Source organism: Helianthus annuus, chromosome 10 (genome assembly GCF_002127325.2).
Source record: "Helianthus annuus cultivar XRQ/B chromosome 10, HanXRQr2.0-SUNRISE, whole genome shotgun sequence".
NCBI classification, from domain to species: Eukaryota; Viridiplantae; Streptophyta; class Magnoliopsida; order Asterales; family Asteraceae; genus Helianthus; species Helianthus annuus.
Window position 1 is genome coordinate 109420408 of NC_035442.2, and position 21863 is coordinate 109442270.

Consider the following 21863-nt stretch of genomic DNA (forward strand, 5'->3'; position numbering starts at 1 on the left):
CTAACACGTTAAAATATGGATGAGCTCGGTACCGGTAACGACACCGAAAGTACCGATCCGGAGAATCTTGAAATTAGGTACCGGCACTGAAAATACTCGGTACAGTACGGTATGGTATTTGAAGGTAAAAATCAATATATACATGTATGGTGCTAGACCGGTGTCGAACCGAAAGTAACGATTCTGAAAACGCCAAAAGGTGGGTACCAAATTTGGCACCGATACGATACCGGTTTGATTAGAGGATTTGATACGATTTGCTTATCAATAATCTGAATATCCAAGTTAATTTTAAATTCTACAATTCATTCATTACAGAAAAAGACAAAAAAGAAAGCAAAATAAGTTGTTGTGTATATAAAACCTCATTCAAACGAAATACAGTTTACTTACTGTGTGTATGAAAAGTAATCTAAACGGTGCAATTACTTGCATGCTACATTGCTACAGGATTTGATGAGCTCGGTACCAACCGGTACCTAAAATACCGTTACCGAAATCCCCAAAAATGGGTACAGGTACTGAATATACCTGGTACGGTTTGGTACAGGTCGGTACTGGTACGACACCGATATTTGAGGGTAAAACCCGGTGAATACTGGTGCCGAACAGGTACCAAAAATGCACCTGATTTGGTAAATTTGATACCTATACCGGTACCCGATACCATTTGCTTATCACTTAGTGATTTTACTTTGATTTTTAATATATCGGGTAATATGTCCAATCCAATTCACTAAACAAGATCATCATGAATTCAAGCATTCATGAAAAAATAGTAATAGTAATAGTACCTTCAAGCATTGAAGGTAAGCATCAAACAAGTAATTCTTGGTTTAAGATCGTGGGGTATAGTGGGACAGGGGGTTTGGGCATGGGTTGACACGTGGACCTTGAAGGGCACCACTGGGGCGTTGCGTGTTGGGTCGGTATGGCAGGGTGTGGCTAGCCCGCGTGGGTTGGCCACGTGTCAATTATTATAAAAAAAGATTTGAAAAAAGCCAAAATTATTATTAAAATTCCTAAAAATTACAAAATTTTACAAAAAAAAAAGGATTGCAAATCTAAAAAAAAAAGATAATTAGACATATAAAAAAACCCCTAATTAAGTGTTAGGTAGATTTCGAACAGGGTGAGCTTGTCAAACGGCTTCCGCTCCTTGCCCCGGAACTCAATGTTGGCCACCGTCACCCGGTTTTCGTGACTTATATAACCGCCCGGGACGCTGTCGTGGTAGGCTTTAAAACGGTCGAGCTTCGGTCGTAGTTCGCGCCACTTGTGTTGGCACGCGTTTAGATTGTGCCGGCCGTTCCCCACATTGTGCAGGTAGCTAGCGAAAGCTTCCGGCCAGTAACGGGTCTCACCGGGTTGGCGGCCCTTCATCGCGTCCACGACGCTCGTTACAAGTGTTATCTCTTCCTCGTGCGTCCATGTAGCCATTTTTCAAGTGTGGGTAGCGGGTTCGGGTAGGTGGAGTGAAGGGTTGAGGTAGCGATGTGCACAGGCGGTGGGGGGTTTTATAGTAGTTGGGGTATGGGTTTGGCTTGGCCAAACGGTTATTTTTTAAATTTAAATCCTAGCCCCTATAGCCTAGCCAACCCAGCCAATGAGAGCCGGCCACGGAAGACCGCTAGGCCCGCCCAAAGCCCGGACTGAAACCTCCACCCAAGGGGCCACGCCGAAACCCAAGCCCACTCGGGGTGGTGACTTGGGCGTTTATACCCAACCCACACCCCAGCCCCCGCCCCATACCCCATAGTCTAAGGACACAGGATATGCACTAAAATTTGGTGGATCATCTGACTTTAGTACCACATCAGATTATTCCGACTCTCCAAGGCTCTTCAAATTGAAGGGTGTTCATCAAAAGCTACCAAAATCACCATATGGCAAATCATTTTTATTTATTTAAAACCAGGTTATTTAACCAACATTTTATTTTACATATTAAATTAATTTAAAAGCATACAAAAATAAATAAAAACTAACATTTCATAAATTAAAAAATTTAATTACAGGAAAAAGATACAAAATAAATAACAATTACGAGTCTAAATGAGAAACATGAGTTTATGTGATATGCTCCACAAGATCCGTTCGAAGGTTTTTTGTGAGTTTCTTGGAATCGTATCTCTAGAATAATGTCCTCGTCCACTTCTCATCCGTTGAAGGATTGATTTCGTATTCAAGAGATATAGTCACAACTTCTTTTTTTCAGAATCATATTATGTAAAATAATGCAAGTGTACATAGTTTTCCTAATTCTTGAAGGATGCGTTTGTTGCATCGGTTATTCAATTATGTGCCAACGACCTTTAACATTCTAAAAGCTCATTCAACATCCTTTCATGCCATTTCTTATGTTGCCTTAAACCGAAACTCAAACAAAAAAAGAACTGAAACTAGATCGATATGTTACACTTCTTGGGTTTGGTTCGGCCCTCAAGTCTAAACTTAAAAAACCGAACCACAAATTTGAACTTTGTACTCTTGACTTCAAAAGGTTTCATCCAAATCCCTCCTAACGATTGTGATTACTTAAGAGTTAAGACAAAACTCCCCTGTAAAACTAGCCATAAGCAATGGCAAATAATATGAAACTAAAGCTAAGGTAAAGACAACATGTTCATGTAAGATTAAATATATAATTATATTTATATAATCATATAGCCATCATTAACATTTATCATATATTTTATCAAAATATAATTATAGCTTATTAATGTTAGTTGGTAATTATTGATGGACCGTATTACCCTTATTAACTAATAAAGGTTTTTCCTTGGATGTATTTAAGAAGATGACTGGAAAGAGTTTTAAGTTACACACTAATAATATCATAATCTCAACCTCCTCTCTCTCCACTAATCTTGAATTCCTAACCCTTAGAATTCGTAATCACCATCATCAATATACATCCTAAACGGGAACCAGATCAAGCTGACTATCATGTCTACATCGATGTCTCCATCAGTCACTGGATTATCTGTTGGCCTAAATGCTGTAGCAGGTATTATGTTTATATGTTTTCCATTACATACTTATAGAACTGATCAACAATTCAAGCATGACATATTTCATAGATATAGGAACAAAGATAGAAAACATGTATTAAGACCTAAATCTGTATAGTTGTTTCACAACACCGTGCCGAGCCATTAAGAGGCCTGATCATTTAACAGGTAGTGTCTGAATCGTTTAGCATGTTTCCAAAACTTACCTATTAAGAAGCTCCATAAACCATTAAGAGGTGTTTTTTAAGTGAACCAAACACACTGACTGATTCAGATGTAGCCTCTTAATAGAATCATTAAAACTTAAAAGGCTACCAAATAACCCCTTATTAAAAAGAAACACTAGGAATTGTTTAATTATAACTGCTAAGATATTTAACTAAGCTTTAATGAAAATGAAGTCTTGGATACCTAACTATACTTAGGGACGGGTATATAATCTCAGTCTCATACCCATGGTTTTCACGCCTGGACTCGACCGGCCAGTCGGACCGGTGTTCGGTGGCTATTCCGGGCCGGCTCGCTATGCTGAACCCGTTTTGCATCAGGCCGGCCGGCAGGAAAGGTGACCGACGGCCGGGCCGGAAATCCGGTGATATGTGAGTCGGGCCGGCTAGGTTAAATAGAAAAAAAGAAGATGTCGTTGCTCATTTATCACCAGAATCAAATCACAAAATCCAAGCGAGATCCGTACCCTTCGAACACGAACCCATAAAATCAACACACAAGATCAGTGAGTTGCCCTCCATCTTGTATAAGGAAGCAGCAAAATTCAATTATTTGGATCCAAAAATAGAAGATAATGGATTAGTTAAAAATAGAAGGGAATGGAGGATGAGATGAAAATTTAAAAGTTGAAGTGGAGAAGATGAAATCATTTGAAGAAACAAAGAATTACCAAAAGTCACTTTTCTAGAATTTTAAAAAGACACCGCCTCTCAAGTTCTAGCCTAAAGGAGAGCGCCTGAAATTTGATATAAACATAAAGAACAAAACTTGTAATTTACTCTTAAAAGTAATTATAGTAATATGTATCTTATGTACGTTATAGTTACTTAAATAATTATATTACTAATAAATTATACTATTAAATTATTTTTCAAGTTCCATATATTCTGAGAATATTTGTAATTATACCTATATATTTTTAAAAATATATATGATATCGTCCGGTTCTTAAATCCGGTCCGACTAGCGGACTACTAAAATGTCCGGTTTGGTTCTGAAAACATTGCTCATACCCAATTGTGAAATTGCGTCAGGGAGAGAGAGAGAGAGAGTTATATACATATTTTATTGTTTTACATAAAAGTCTACAAATAAGTTATTTATACTATAGCCCCTGGAAATATGAGATGACAAAAACCATACTTAACAAGAATAACAAACTCAGTTAGCGCCAAAGGACAAACCGTGTAATAATCTGAAACATAAAGTATAAAATTCGTAAATTTTAAAGACAAAGGACACCGCCTAAAATTAGATATAAAGATAAAGAACAAAATTTGCAATTCACTCGTTCTCGTAAATTTATATCATCACCTACCTAAATTTTATTTATAATTAACATCTATATATAAATTTTAATAGACAGATAACCTATGTGTACAACCTAAAAAACTACATGTACAACATAGGTTATCCGTATATTAAAATTTATACAGCACCTCAAGCCATTTTTACTTCCGCATCATGTACACCCATCACCTCAATCAGTCAAATGCGGGGGGCTTGCGCCTAAGGGCGTTATGATTGTTTGAACATCCTCCAAATCGCTTACAAATACAACGCCAAAACTATAACTATTTAGTCACTACAGGTCTTGTTTTTACTCTCAAAACTCGTTTCTTTTCATGCTAAATTGATGTTGCTTGGTTGCTATAACCAAAACTCAGTAGTGTACATAACCTCTTGGTAACAATAGTCCACCTTGTTCATCACCACCTCATGCAATTTTGATAAAGGCATGTTGGGGAAGCGATTCCTCAATTACATTAAGGATAAAGGGCACTCGCCTTGAACATCATTCCTCATCAGATACCATTCAACTTCATGTTGTGTATCATGTAAGCATTAATAGGCTCATAACATCACTATATTAATCTAATCATAGGCAACAAATCACATATAGGTTTAAAATTTCCGTGCTGACACGTTAGATCTTAAGCAGTTTTAATCTAGTAACAATAAAGTCAGTAAAACATTATACCTGCAGCTAATATGTATGCATTGAAACAAAGGGACTCTAGATTCAGCTTTATATAATATGAACTTAATGAATCATTCTACATTTACTACACAAATTATCAAATATTTCAAATTATAAAATAAGTTTTTAAACTGCAAACTGCATTTACCTCATCAAAGTTCTTCTTTAGACTCGTAGCTTTCACTTTCATAAACCGGCGACTCATAGCTTTCATAAACCGGCGGCTCGTAGGTGTCAACCTCCTCAATGGTCTCGGAGCTAACATCTGTAGAAGTTTGAGCCATATATGAGCCCACATAACCCATAACGGTGTCAAGAAAAGAAGCCCCATAATCGTTTTGTGTTCCTACATCTTCCTCTGTTTCACCACTCTGAAAAAATCCAACCTTTTCTCTTGCATTCTCCTCGGGTTGACCAAAATGAAGTAAGAAATGGACACCATTGGCGATATCATACACCATTAACCCCATCCTACCGCCAATCCAACTCCCGAATTGACTTCCAACCAAATACCCGAATCTACCAAATCTTTCTTCCCCTAAGTACCCTATAAAATAGGTTCCGAACAATGTTCCTGTGCCCCTTAAAAACCCTTCTGTAACCGTTCCACCGTAATAAATGGCTTCGAAGAAATCCCACCCGGAAGAAATAATTGGGCCTATGATCCGTTTGGCTTTTCGGGTTGCTTGTTTGGCAGCTTTGGCTCCATCTAGTTGGGCTTTTTTAGCAGCAGCTGAGGGTTCCATGCCTTGCGAAACCGCATCAGCTAGTGATGCTTCAATTGCTTTGTTTCTTGCTACCTCAACATGCATTGATCTTATATTGTATGTATATAGTTTCACGCCTTCTTTTACTAGGCATGCTACTGTTCCTGAACCTCCGTCAAAACAGTTGAAAATGGTGAATTTCCCACTCTGGGATGAGCCTGTTTCTCCCACTATTTGTCTAAATTTTTCAGCTAAAAAGACGAAACAGATTAAATTGTCAGGAACGAGTTTTCATATAGGTTAATATTTTAATTTATTTACTAATGAATGGTATCTCAAACAGGTCAAATCAAATAGGAACGAATTATGAAGTTGCAACGCAATAATTTTTGACACTTCCGCTGCTAAACGTCAAAGCGGGCACCTGATATAAAACACATTCTGGTTTACACAACTTCAGGCAGATAAAGCAGTTATAAAATCTATGCTTGTCAATCGAGTAAGAGTAATAAACTACTAAAATAAAGAAAATACTTGATCAACTACATAATATACTAGATATTACAAAAACTGCTAGGCAATCAGACATCAAGTTACAGAATATTAAAGATGTCACGCCTTCTTTCTAATAACACTGCCACACTTCAGAGTCTTCTCGGTTGAAGTAGTTCAGGAACTATCTATGTTAGGCCTTTTTTCGACGATTTAGTTATTAAATGTCTCAAGTATGTGACAAGAAAGATCAAATTTTAGTGCTAACGCATTCAAATAACAGGTCCACATAAGTTTTAAACCGTCATTTCATAGACAAGATCATCAAACTAGTAACTAACCCAAGAGAAATTATAAAACTAGTAGAAAAACAGACGTCCTTATTATCAGCCCCAATTGTGCCTCCCAAGGAGCCCCATATACTTAAGAAGTAAGACCCGTGGTCCAGGGGCGCAGCATAGTGGGGGCGGGAGGGGGCGGCCGACCCCCGAACTTTTCGCTCAGTAGTGCAGAGTATGTAGTTTTCGTATAGAAATTTTTGGGTATATACGTTTTCGACCCCCCGTTTTTATAGAAATTTTTGGATATATACGTTTTCGACCCCCCGGTCGGAAATCTCAAGCTTCGCCACTGCTGTGGTCTGCTTTATAATATCTCAAGATATTAACCTTTTGAGTACATCTCAAATGCAAAACTTATTTAAATTCTTTCATAATCTGATTTCTATCATTCTCACTCCACGTCCCAACACCCCCGTCAGTTTATTTTTATTTTGCATGACTCATCTTTCGTTTTCGACTTCCAGTCAGACGACAGTTTTTTTTTCTCTGTTCCATACAACAGATATCGATCAAGTTTTAACAAAAGATCTCATACAACATCCCTAACAAAAAAAACTAATAGCAGAAACAATACCATTTGTATAATATTTTGCAACTAGATTACAAAACTTACAGATTTTTTCATACTTTATAGAATATGTGTGCGTTTAGATGTAGAAATCGATAAATGATTACTTGTTTTTCAGATCTTACAGAAAAACATATGAACTTTTTATTACTTTGAATTATATAATATCTGTTAACACAATAAGTGCCTTAAATTTAGTCCTAAAATGTATAATCTCGGTGTCCTACAGCAATTTATACTAGGATTTCCTTCTAATGTAAACAAAACCAATAAATTGCATAGAGCTACTAGAAAATGAAGAATGTAAGAGTGAAAAGAGGATGAGTACCTGTGAAACTGAGGAGAATTAAACCAATGATAAATCCAAGTAACTGGAACCTCTTCTTCTGGAGATCCATGATGATAACCGCTGCTGCGAATCGAACCGATTGGTTGTTTATAAGATCATTCACGGATATGAGGCAAGGTATCGAATCGATTCGTCACCACGCAAGAATCTCAAAAATAACTGCTATGTTTTTTTTTCGATTAGTCTTCCGAAGGAGGGTTATGACTATTAATCTAATAAATGGCACCGAGGAGAAGTTTCCAAATCAATGTTTGTCCAAACTCCAAGTTGTTTGCATAATTACAAAGATATTACACCATGACATTTTATTTTATTTTCATTGAAAATGTAAATACACTAAAATTGAGTATAAATTAGGCTCAAACTATTTGCACATCCTAACGGTCTATTTGCACACTTATGTGTCCAAGACGTCACGTACAGGTCTATACGTGACGTATAGGGCTGCAAAAAAGGTACTGTTTGACTGGGTGTCAGGCACTCATTTTGAGAAGCTTTATATGCCTGATACAGAGCTGTACACGGCGTCTTTAAGGGTGATGATTTTTTGAGTGAAGAATTGGGTGTTTTGGTTGGGTAATTTGGTATTTTTTGGAAGAAAACTTGTGTTTTTGTATAAACTTCGCTCGATGAGTTTTCAAAATTATATAGTTCAAACATTATAACGTTTTCAACAATATACCGTAAAATTCTATATTGTTTAAATATTATACCATTTTCAACATTATACCCTTTCAAATATTATGTCGCTTAATATTATTTACCGTATCGGGCTTTCTATTGTTTTCTAGGTTACACCGTTTTAATATTATTTTTTGGTTTTAAGTTTGTTATCGTGTTAATGTTTACCGTTTGAACATTATATTATTTCCGTATTATAGTTTAAAGGTAAGGTTTTAACTATTTATTACGAAATATCGATATAATGTTGGATCAGTTCTGTTTAAATGTAATGGAAAACATGAATAATACCTGTTACAGCAGACAGGCCAGCAGAGAATCCAGTCAGAGATGCAGCCATTGAGTTCGACATGATTGTCAGGATGATCTGGTTCCTCCTTAGGGTGTAAGTTAATGATGGTGATGAAACCGAAAGTAGGGTAATTTCGGTTATGGGGAGAGAGAGAGACGAATTCTTGATGTTATGAGGGTTTGTGATTGTGTAATGTGTGTAACCCTTTAACTCTCTAATAAGCCCCTTATTTATACACCCAAGAGGAAACCCAATTAGTTAATAAGGGTAATATGGTCCATCAACAATTACCAACTAATTATTAATAGGTTATTAAATATATTTTGATCTAATATAATATAAATGATTATATAGGCTACAAGATTAAATATTACATTTATATATTTAATCTCACATTCTCCCACTTAGCCAAGTAATCATTTATCATGAGTATTAGGTAAGCCTGGCCAGGAGTTAACACTCATTTTAGCTTTAAACCAAGAACTATAGCAGAGAAATACAGTCGTTGAATCATCATTCGACTCAGGACCCCCATTAATCATACTATAGCCTCAATTTAAAACCTAATAGTTACGATCAAAATATGTATAAGCCCTTTAACGTCTGATTTGTATTTATATTTGTCTATATGTCATTACACCGGCAGAACATATGTTAGAGACATACAAAATCAAACTGAGGAAATTTTATTAATTAAAACATAAGCTAGTACAATATGCCATTAAATAAGGTCTTTAGTAAGTCCCATATTCGATACATGTTCTTCGAAAACTTTAGGTGGGAGACCTTTAGTCATCGAATCCGCTAGCATATCTTTAGTACTAATATACTCAATACAAAGATTATTTTCCTCAACTCGTTCACGTACGAACAAATATTTTGTATCGAGATATAAACCAGCTCCAGTCGAACTGTTACTGTTCGAGAAACTAACGGCAGCTGAGTTATCACAGTAAGGTTCAATGGTCTAGAAATGGAATTAACGATTTTGAGTCCAGTGATCAGATTTCTAAGCAACATTCCATGACAGGTTGCGTTGTAAACAGCAATGTATTCTGCCATCATTGTGGAAGTTGTAGTTAACTGTTGTTTATGACTCTTCCATGAGATAGGTCCGCCTGCTAACATAAAGATGTAGCCCGAAGTGGATTTCTTGTCATCTTTGCATTTGGCAAAGTCAGAATCAGAATAACCTACCACTTCTAAGTGATCACTTCTTCTATAAGTCAGTTTATAGTCTTTCGTCCCTTGCAGATATCTGAGGACCTTCTTAGCTGCTTTCCAGTGATCTAGGCCAGGATTAGTCTGATAACGGCCTAGCATTCTAGCAATATAAGCGATATCTGGGCGAGTACAGACTTGAGCATACATCAGGCTCCCGACTACTGACGCATAAGGTATCTGGCTCATTTGCTCCTTTTCAACCTCTGTTGTCGGACACTGGAATGAACCGAAAACATCTCCCTTAACTACTGGAGCGACGGAGGGTTTGCACTGTTGCATGTTGTAACTTGTAAGGACACGATCTATGTAAGTCTTTTGAGACAATCCTAAGATCCCTTTGTGTCTATCTCGGTGAATTTCGATGCCAATGACGTAAGAAGCATCTCCGAGATCCTTCATGTCGAAGTTATGCGAGAGTAACCGCTTCGACTCATGCAACATGTCTAAACTATTACTTGCCAATAGAATATCATCTACATAAAGAACAAGTATAGTGAAGTTACTCCCACTCATCTTGAGGTAGGTGCATTGATCCACTTGATTCTTCATAAAACCTTGCCTCTTCATGACTTCATCAAACTTGAGGTACCATTGACGTGATGCTTGTTTTAACCCATAAATGGATTTCTTCAACTTACAGACTAGATGCTCCTGACCTTCAGGTTTAAAGCCTTCAGGTTGTTTCATGTAAACATCTTCGTCTAAGTCTCCGTTAAGGAAAGCAGTTTTGACGTCCATCTGATGTAGCTCTAAATCAAAATGAGCTACTAGGGCCATAACGATCCTTAATGAATCTTTACGAGAGACAGGTGAAAACGTCTCTTGATAATCAATTCCATCTTTCTGAGTGTAGCCCTTTGCAACCAATCTCGCTTTATAGCGTTCAACGTTCCCATTCGGATCCAGTTTTGTTTTGAACACCCATTTACAACCTACAGGTTTGACACCGTTGGGTAATTCTACCAAATCCCAAACGTCATTTTTCTTCATGGATTCAAGCTCATCGATCATTGCTTTATTCCATTCAGAAGACTGATCACTGCTAATGGCTTCATTATAAGAGATAGGATCATTGAGCTTTCCAGCATCCATTTCAGTCAGGTAGGTAACATAATCATCCCAATTAATAGGCCGTTTCTGCCTAGATGACCTCCTGAGCTGATTTTCGGGTTCAGCGTTGTCTTGGTTTTGAGCGTTTGATGTACCTTCGTTATGAGGTATAATGGGTTCTGGTTGTGGAGATGGAGTTTGTGCAGTGGCTTCAGGTGCAGTTGCATGGGGTACAAGAGGAGTAAACGGAGTAATGGTAAGCGACGAGTCTCTCCCCCCCGCGTCTTGTACTTCTTGCAATTCTTCGTAAGGGTTGGTACTGCTCCCACTGACCTTGAAATCCTCCAGGAATGCAGCACGCTTGGTTTCAACAATACGGGTGACATGGGAAGGACAATAGAAACGATAACCCTTTGAATGATCAGGATACCCAATAAAGAAACAGGTAACTATTTTAGGGTCAAGTTTCCTTAGGAAAGGATTATATAATTTTGCTTCAGCAATGCAGCCCCATACTTTCATATATTTAAGACTCGGTTTCCTTCCTGTCCAAAGTTCATAAGGAGTTTTAGGGACAGACTTAGAAGGAACTCTATTGAGTATATGAACAGCTGCTTTTAACGCTTCAGTCCAGAGGAATAATGGTAAATTAGTGTTGGCTAACATACTGCGCACCATGTTCATAAGGGTACGATTTCTTCGTTCAGCGACACCATTCTGCTGAGGTGTACCAGGCATGGTGTATTGGTTCACAATCCCCTGGCCCTTACAAAACTCATAAAATGAACCAGGAGCTTGACCCACATCAGTATGTCTTCCATAATATTCACCGCCTCTGTCTGATCTCACAACTTTAATCTGACGATCTAATTGCTTTTCAACTTCAGCTTTATAATCTTTAAAAGTTGTAAGAGATTCAGACTTTTCCTTAATAAGATACAAGTACATGTAACGAGAATAATCATCAATGAAAGTGATAAATGAAGTATGTCCTGTGATGCCAGCGATTTGATAGGGACCACTAATGTCAGTGTGAATGAGTTCTAATAAATTAGAGCTCCTAGTGGCACCTTTCTTATTCGCTGATGTCATTTTGCCTTTAAGACATTTGACACATGTTCCAAAATCAGTGAAATCGAGAGGAGGTAAGACTTCATCCTTTACGAGACGATTTAATCGTTCTCTTGAGATGTGGCCTAAACGTTGATGCCACAACATAGATGAAGTCTCTAAGTCTCGAATTTGTTTCTTTTCCATCTTTGTGAGTGATTCATTAATATTATATGACAACAAAGATTTGGAAAAATTATCATCTAGTTCTAATCTATAGAGACCACCATCCAGAATGCCAGTACCATAAACAACGGAATCATAGAGAATAGAGAGTTTGCGATGACCATGAGAAACGACAAAACCGTCCATGTCTAACTTTGGTCCTGATACAAGGTTCCGAGTTACCTCAAGAACATATAAGGTATCATAAAGTTTAATACATAAACCAGTTTTCAAAAATAATTGTAATGTTCCTATGGCCTTCACTTCTAATTCCCGATCATCCCCAACTTTAAGTGTTCTTTGGTTTCTTCCCAGCTTCCGGATTGTAAGGAATCCCTGAAGTGAATTGGTAACATGAATCATAGAACCAGAATCAAACCACCAAGAATTAGCAGGAACATTTAAATTAAAGGACTCAAGTATCATGAAAAAATCGTTACCTTTCTTAGCCAGCCACTCCTTGAAGTCAGGGCATTCCTTTTGCTTATGTCCTGTTTTCTTACAGAACTTGCAATAGGGTTTGCCTAAGGAGTTCTTAGAGCTGGAAGGTGCACTTGTATTAGGATTTGGATTTGGCTTTTGAACCTTAGAAGCATCCTTTCTTGGATAAGAGTTCTTCCTCTTCTTTGAGCTGGAGGTGGTGAAGTTAGCAACATCAGTAGTGCGATCCATCTTCATACGCTCTTCCTCCTGCACGCATATAGCGATCAGCTCACTCATCGTCCATTTATCCTTCTGAGTGTTGTAATTGATCTTGAATGCTTCATAGGACGAAGGAAGCGAAGTGATGATGAAATGAACAAGAAAACCATCACTGATTTCCATCTCAAGGCCCTTCAGCTTATTGGCCATGTCATGCATCATCATGATGTGTTCGCGAATGCCGCTCCTCCCATCATATTTAGTTGTCACCAGCTTGAGGATAAGAGTGCTTGCGTGTGCCTTTGATGTTCCCTTGAATTGATTCTCCACAGAAGCCAAATAGGTTTTAGCATCTTCAGAATCAGGAATGGCCCCTCTGATTGAGTTATGAATGGACTGCTTCATGAACATGAGAGACATGCGGTTACACCTAGTCCATTTATCATGGACTATCTGCTCAGCAGCAGTACTTGTAGCGGTAAGGTCCGCTGGCTTATTCTCTCTTAAAGCATAATTAAAGTCTAGCAATCCTAGAGTAAGCATGAGGGCATCCTTCCATTCAGCAAAGTTATCACCAGTCAAAGGTGGAATCCCGCAATTGGGTGCTGATAGTGGAAATAAGATGAGCAAGTTATGATACAAAAGAAGAAGTCCTAATGTGATCTAATGGGCTTGTTATACTAAGGCAGGCATAAATAATGACCATTTTAATTATGAAGCTGTGATAATGTCTATTACTAACATCAAAATAATAGACTTAGTAAAAATTCTACTTAAACGAAGACAAATCAGCTTTGGCCAGAAGTGTAATCATTTAAGTATGTGTGCAAAGTAATCGTGACAAATCAGCTTTGGCCAGAAATGAGACAATCACTCTAGTTATGCACTTGTCAAGCATCCTAACCATAAATGAATTAAATCAGCTTTGGCCAGAATTAAGACATTTCAGGTTTGTAATGCATACTCAACATAGCTTTCATAATACTTGAACAATAAATAGATGTATTAAATCAGCTTTGGCCAGAATTAATACATCAGAAGCTCATTCAAGTAAAGCTATTTTGGTTTTGCAAAAAAAATTATCTGATTCTGATAAATTAATTAAGTGTTAACAAAACCAAGTATTTAATAGCAAACCACCTGTTAGTTCACATTTAAACAGCCTAAGTTTTGAGATCTCGAGTGAGGTCTCGAGTCATGGTTTCGACTGAGTTTTGAGATCTCGAGTTAGTTATGAGGTCTCCAGTCGCAACCTTAGTCTCGAGTTGTAGCCTTATTATCTCGAGTAGCAACCTTGGTCTCGAGTAGCAACCTTGGTCTCGAGTAGCAACCTTAGTCTCGAGTTATGACCTTATGGTTTCGAGTAGCAACCTTGGTCTCGAGTAGCAACGTTATGGTCTCGAGTAGCAACCTTATGGTCTCGAGTAGCAACCTTATGGTCTCGAGTAGCAACCTTATAGTCTCGAGTAGCAACCTTGTTAACAGCTGTTTTGTGATGATAACTGAAAACTCGAAATTTTAGGGATTGTGGGATAATGTTTCCTGTTTTAATGTTGATCTAAACTTATCAAAAGATTTCGAAAATAATAACTGATTATCTTTTAACAGTTTCCGAAATTTTTAGTAGATAAAATTCAGATCAAAAACAGTAAAACACCCACTAATCCGGATTATATTCCAAAACTTAATGAATCTTTCGAGTTTTCTTAGAACATTATGATGAACCCTAAAAAATTAAAACATAATCTGGGATCCGAAATATAAATTTTATGATTTCAGTTAACAGATTTCGGATATTATCATCCCATTTATGGTTTCGGGTGACATGATTTAACCACCCTTTTTCTTAAATACTGATTTCGGCTCATAGAAAACCGAAAACAGCCGTGATTTATATGGCTTTAAAAAAAACTTCCGTTTTCCAGATTATGATCCCAGAATAATGGATACGAAAACAGAACTAATTTATCAACATATGCTCTGATACCACATGTTGGATCAGTTCTGTTTAAATGTAATGGAAAACATGAATAATACCTGTTACAGCAGACAGGCCAGCAGAGAATCCAGTCAGAGATGCAGCCATTGAGTTCGACATGACTGTCAGGATGATCTGGTTCCTCCTTAGGGTGTAAGTTAATGATGGTGATGAAACCGAAAGTAGGGTAATTTCGGTTATGGGGAGAGAGAGACGAATTCTTGATGTTATGAGGGTTTGTGATTGTGTAATGTGTGTAACCCTTTAACTCTCTAATAAGCCCCTTATTTATACACCCAAGAGGAAACCCAATTAGTTAATAAGGGTAATATAGTCCATCAATAATTACCAACTAATTATTAATAGGTTATTAAATATATTTTGATCTAATATAATATAAATGATTATATAGGCTACAAGATTAAATATTACATTTATATATTTAATCTCACATATAAGACAAACAAAAATCATGTAACTGAAAACAAACTGAATATGACATATATAAGATAAGTTTGTACATCCATAGCAAAATATAAACTACAACTGGATATGTCACGACCCCGACCCGTACCCTGGTTCGGGGGCCACGAGGCAGACAGCAGTGGTACCGGTGTTTATAAATTTCGTAGTGGAAAAATCATTAAACCCGGGTGTCAGGAAAAATTATCAGAGTTTTTAAACACCAAATTTTCTTTTCATAAACTGTGGGGTAAAACCCATATTTACATAAATGAATTTCACTGGGAATTCCATGATTACAGAAAACATGTTTATTTCAGGTTTACATAGCCATTTTATTTAAGCTGAAGTGATTCACGGTACTTTTCTTCATTTCACAGTAAATCAACCGAAACGCGTTTTAAAAACATTTGGTCAGCAAAAAATACTGGTGAGTTCATTCAGTTGTTCAAAAATACATTTGTTATAATTACAATATCAAGAGCTTTTACATATGCTTATATCTATCAATTAGCTCCCATGTGTATTCCGGTCCTCTTTTTGAATCTCATTTCACTTTGACCAGAACTAACCTCTTGTGTTTAAGATTCTTAATCTTTCTATCTTCTATTTGCAGAGGTCTCTCCACAAACTTCAACTTTTCATTTACCGCTATATACTGAAGAGGTACCACCAGTGATTTATCAGCTAAACATTTCTTAAGGTTTCATCATCATGTACACCTGCCATTTCCTCTGGTAGTTGTAGCTGATAAGCGACTGGTCCTATTCGTTGGATAACTTTAAATGGTCTGACATATCTTGGGCTTAACTTTCCTTTCTTACCGAATCGGACTACTCTTTTCCAAGGAGAAACTTTTAATAGCACATTGTCTCCAACTTGAAATTGTAACGGCTTACGTCGATGATTGGCATAGCTCTTTTGACGATCTCGTGCCGTTTTCAATCTTTCCTTATCTGAATCACTTTGTCAGTGGTTTCTTGTACAATTTCGGGACCTGATAATTGAATTTCTTCTATTTCTGCCAAACATACTAGAGTTCGACACTTTCGTCCATAAAGTGCTTCAAATGGGACATCATTAATACTTGTATGACAACTATTGTTATAGAAGAATTCTATTAATGGTAAGTGGTCGTCTCAACTTCCTCCAAAATCTATTACACATGCTCTTAGCATGTGTTATAAGGTTTGGATTGTCCTTTCACTCTGTCCATCCGTTTGAGGTTGATAAGTTGTACTTAAATTTAATCGTATTCCCATAGCTTTTTGGAAACTTTTCCAAAAATGAGAAGTGGTACTTAAATTTAATCGTGTTCCCATAGCTTTTTGGAAACTTTTCCAAAAATGAAAAGTGAAACGACTATCTCTATCAGACACGATTGATAGTGGAATTCCATGTAATGACACAATCTCATCCACATATAGCTTAGCTAGTCTCTCTATACTAAAGGTTTCCTTCATTGGTAGGAAATGAGCTGACTTGGTTAGTCGATCCACAATTACCCAAATTGTGTCGTTACATTTCCTTGTTCTGGGTAATTTAGTAACAAAATCCATTGTTATTAGTTCTCATTTCCATACTGATATTTCTATCTCCTTTGGAAACTTCCAGGTCGAAGTGACAGATTTACGAAAACTTCCAGGGGTTCGTAATCCTCAAAAACGAATTGAGAAAATTTACCGCAACGTTTGCTGATGTCACAGGATTATTTTATTGTTCAAAGTTGTAAGCATTAACTTGAATTAATAATCATTTGTGTGTCTGTTTTGCAACTAGTTCGACAAGGAGTGCAAAATGAACCTTCAGTGTTAGCAAGTGAGTCGATTCAGGATGCAACCGAGTCAAAGGAGAGTGAACCCAGTTCCGACGCTACAGAAGAAGCTAAAGTGTTGGTTGATGAGAAAAACCTTGCAGATTACGTCGGAAAACCGGTTTTCCATGCTGAACGCCTGTACGACCAGACGCCACTAGGAGTTGTGATGGGCTTGGCTTGGACCACAATGGGCAGGTCCACTTTATATATAGAGACCACACAGGTTGAACAAGGTGAAGGGAAAGGATCCCTTCATCTAACGAGTCAACTCGGTGATGTCATGAAGGAAAGTGCACAAATTGCTCACACGGTCGCAAGAGCAATACTGGCTGCAAAAGATCCTGAGAACCCGTTCTTTGCAAACTCCAAGGTTCATTTACACGTCCGCGCAGGTGCTACACCCAAGGACGGGCCTAGCGCGGGTTGCACCATGATTACTTCCTTGTTTTCGCTTGCAATGAACAAACGTGTCAAGAAGGAACTAATCATAACCGGGGAAGTCACCTTAACGGGTCGAGTCCTTCCAATTGGCGGGGTATGTGTGCATTTGCATATTTATTTTAGTCGGCTTTCTGATTCGTGTTATAATTGTTGGTGCGTAACACTTATGTAGGTGAACGAGAAGACCATAGCTGCCAGACGAAGTGGCGTGAAAACTATAATATTTCCTGCAGCTAATAAACGCGACTTTGATGAGCTGGCGCCGAATGTGCATTTCGTAGATGACTACAATCAAATTTTGATTTGGCTTTCGAAAAGGATAAATAAGTCAGCTTTTTTTTTTATCAAGTTCTTGTTTAATTATAGCCTTTACAAATGTGTTTAACCTGTACCCTTTTACCTGTAAACGTCTTGTTGAACCTTAAAAAAACTACAGTATACCAAGAGATTTGAAACTTACACAAGGTGTCAGATCCATCCAAAGTATGGCAACGGGTGTCTGTTCTGCAGCCGACACTTTTAATAACTTGAGAGGTCTGCATTGACACACCGATACCAATATTGATGGACAGCACCTTTATAATGGTAAGTACCAATCTTCCATCTTACGTGTGACCAAGGTCTGTCGGGTTTATCATGCCTTGCATGCATCAAGGAAGTGTGATTCAAATGATATTACACTCATTATTTGTTTATCAACCGAGTTAGACATGACACCTGAAAACATGATTATCTTCGTACTTGTAACAAACTAAGATCTATATCTTTTAACCAATCACCTTTTTCTATTAGTATAACTTTTCTCTGTTAATATAAAATCCAAAGAACTTGGTATCGAAAAGTAGCTGAAGACGAATACACACTGACGAAGCCATCAACACATTGGTGGCACTAATAGCGTCGAAGAAAAGGTGCTGGAGTGATGGATAATTGACGGGGAACAACCCGCTTGGGACTGAAATTCCACTAGCAGATGAACACGATACTAGGATGATCTAAACTAAGCCAGTCAGTCAATCTTCAAATCAGTTCTATTTGTATAAATAATCTTCATAAGAATTACACTATCTAGGTTTGACTTTGTTTGGTCAAAACCACAAAATGGTTCTACACCAAAAACAAGAAACAGAAGCCAAAGTCAATTTACTACACCTCAAATCAACTCAAGAATACAAACCGAAATGCAGCAAGTAGAACTTCAGCCATTTAAGCGTCACAAAAGGTCACCACCAGATTTGTCTGCAGCCATTGTAAAACCGTGTAGATTTGATAACAGAAAGAACATTTGTAGATCAGTTTGCAACTTCTTCTGCAGAATCTTTCGCCTTCGTTTTCTCATCCAACTTTCTTTTCTTTGGTGTAGGGTCAACATTGTCGTTTTCATTTTGATATTCTTTTTCCTTCTCTTTTCCTTTGCCTTTTTCAGCCTTTTTCTCTTTACCTTTCTCAGATTGTAGCTCGCCATTGGGAGCAAACAATGGCGGTTCTCTACCGCTTAGCCTACAAAACACCTTTTCAACGGTTTCGTTTATTTCTCTACCTAATCCATTACCGTCTAAAATCAACTCCCAAACGGATTTAGACGCCTTTTCAAGCACAGGGGTTCTGCATAAAATCAAAACCAATAAAGAACATAAGTGCAAACAATAACATCTTGAAAGAAGATTATCGAGTCTTAAAATGAATTACGATTTTGAAAAAACAGATCACTTTACAAAATCTTACTCGAGTTCTTGCCGAAGAGCATCAAAAAGTTCCCTTTTAGTTTGTTTTTCTGCTCCTGGTGTGTTGAGAACCTTACTCTGCTCTACCATTTTTATAGTCGTACTCTTTAAATCTTCCTATACAAAGAAAACCAATCTTGGGATCATATAGTTAAACAAAATGCAACACTAAGCTTGTTAGTTATTGAATCTTTTTGGCATAGAAAGATCCAAGTGTACACCTAAATAAAAAAACGCTGAAAAAAAGATATAAAAAAAGAACCGAATGTTATAGATCATGTAATGGTGTTAATGTACTACACTAAGTTTTCTATTTCTTTATCGTTTGATGCAAACAACCGCTACATTCATATCATAGTTAGAGTTTGTCTATGATCAAGCATAAATAATCCTAAATCATAAATAATGTGCTTAAGGTTTTTAGCCTTCCACTTCTTTAGTGTGATCACTCTGTAAATTCAATGCAATTATAAATTCTCTACAGCCAATATAATTGCTATCTCCGCTGAAAACTCATCCTTTTCACATTAAAAAATAAACTTTCAGAGTTTCAGGTTACTAAACTTCGCTAAAACTCACTCTAACTCTATGGTCATCCGTAGTGGGGCGCCACCTCACGCCAATTCCAAGCATAGCGCCCCCATAGGGCCGCCAACACCATTATGCTGGGCGCTATGGGGTGGGATTTTTCTTCAGGCGTTATCCTCATAGCGGCGTCATGTTCTCCAACGTCTTTCCCCCCACTCACACACATATATATACATACATACATATGTATGTATAATTGAAGGGGTTATATAACCCCCTTACCACTACACCCTATTTTGATATAACGCCCCATATCTTACGCATTTCGCCACGTGTCGCATAATGCCCCCAAATGGGCTTTATGACTACGGATGGCCTAATGGGTGTAACAGTGTGCCTTTTAGAAATTGTATTCGAAAAATGTGTCATCACACTCCCACGTGTTAGGATAAAAAAAATAGAGTAAATTACTTTTGGAGTCCATGTGTTTTAGTGGTTTTAACCATTTGAGTTCAAATTCAAAAAGTTTAACGCCCTGAGTCCCTAACCGCTCATTTTATAACGTTTTGAGTCCATTTTTTAACACTTGTACTTTTGATTTTGGACTCAAGTGGTTAAAATTACTAAAACAAAGAAACTCAAAATGTTATCAAATGAGTGGTTAGGGAGGGCGTTAAACTTTTTGATTTTAGACTCAAATGATTAAAATCATTAAAAACAGGGACTTAAAAAGTAAATTACTCTAAAAAAATATTTTCTTTCTACAAAAAGACCCCGATTTTAGAATCTACTTTAGGGCATGTTTGGGTAAGCTTATTGAAACAACTTATTGACTTATTGACTTCTTGAAAAAGTCAGGATTTTGTGACTTATTGACTTATTGGCTTTTCCCCCTCACATACACCCTCTTTGCCAAACATCATTTTAGAGCTTATGACTTTTCAAAAAGCCAATAAGTCAATAAGTTGTTTCAAAAAGCTTACCCAAACATGCCCTTAGACCTCAAATATTTTAGCAAAGCTAAACTTCTAAATATAAGATGCAACACATAACAAGAGTAAATAAATAAATAAATAATCAACCCCTCTAAATCTCAGACCTAACCCTAATGAGAAAATAAGATCAAAGATCAAGTTAAGTTTTACAGAGAAAATAATTCCATATAATTAAGTTTTAATGTTTCAAAATTGTTGTTAAAGATACAAAAGAAGAAAACGTACATTGGCTTTGAGCTGATTGATGATTTTCAATCTCAAGGTGTCAATTGTGCCATCGTTCATCAACGACTCCAGTACATCTTCCGGTGTTATCACTGAAGATGATGATTCCATCTAAACCCCTGAAAGTAATTATTTGAATTTACTGAAATCGAAGACTTTACCAGAGAAAAAAACTAGGGTTTCGGAGAAATTGAAAGGAAAGAAGGTGAGATGCGTACAGATTTGGAAAGATAAGGATGGAATTGAGGTGTTTATGCTGGATTCTTGATCAGCTGAACAGATGAATGAACCAGTTCTCCCTCTTGGAAATTGCAAACCACAAGGGTTAGAAAAGTTGATTACTCGGGCGGTTTATTTGGTTTTTCAATATTCTTGGTTTATTTATGAAAACAAGCTCTAGAATAGGGCTGGGGCATGAATTATTATCTATATAACATTTGCAAAGACCCATGAATAGCTAGCTATAATGTTATTTTAATTTTTTTTTTAGCCTATCAGTCTCTTAGGGTATAAGGAGTGGTTAAACACTTTAAAGTGGCAAAACAAATAACCGACCAATCAGAGCGCGCCATGTCAATTAGGCAAAAGTGTTTAAATTTTGCTGAAAAGTGTGGCAATGGTTTAAACACTTGCTGAAGTGCTAAACTTTTATTATTATTTTTTTTTTTGCAATAATTTATTTAATATAAATAAATTTAGGATATATACATTAAATTAAAAAACAATAAAGTTTCATAAATTAAATTAAAAACATCAAAGTTACACTAAATTAAAAAACAATAAAATTACATTAGCATGAAACAATTTAAACTAGTCTTCGTCGGAATCGGCCAATAGATGGGGTAAATCT

At 37.0% G+C, this 21863-nt stretch overlaps 2 protein-coding genes and 1 pseudogene across 2 annotated transcripts; 1 reads left to right on the forward strand and 2 right to left on the reverse strand.

The window, feature by feature from the left end:
- Positions 1-5224: 5224 nt before the first annotated feature.
- On the reverse strand, positions 5225-7995 carry LOC110885068. Its single transcript, XM_022132762.2, has 2 exons — positions 7660-7995; positions 5225-6181 (listed from the first exon to the last, which is right to left on the reverse strand). The coding sequence occupies exons 1-2, from the start codon at positions 7727-7729 to the stop codon at positions 5376-5378; spliced, it is 876 nt and encodes a 291-aa protein (XP_021988454.1). The 5' UTR covers positions 7730-7995; the 3' UTR covers positions 5225-5375.
- Positions 7996-16981: 8986 nt separating this feature from the next.
- LOC110881663 lies at positions 16982-17868 on the forward strand (annotated as a pseudogene).
- A 686-nt stretch (positions 17869-18554) lies between these two features.
- Positions 18555-21425, reverse strand: LOC110885069. The gene is made up of 4 exons (XM_022132763.2): positions 21232-21425; positions 21014-21132; positions 19267-19382; positions 18555-19146 (listed from the first exon to the last, which is right to left on the reverse strand). The coding sequence occupies exons 2-4, from the start codon at positions 21122-21124 to the stop codon at positions 18834-18836; spliced, it is 540 nt and encodes a 179-aa protein (XP_021988455.1). The 5' UTR covers positions 21125-21132; positions 21232-21425; the 3' UTR covers positions 18555-18833.
- Between the last annotated feature and the right edge of the window lie 438 nt (positions 21426-21863).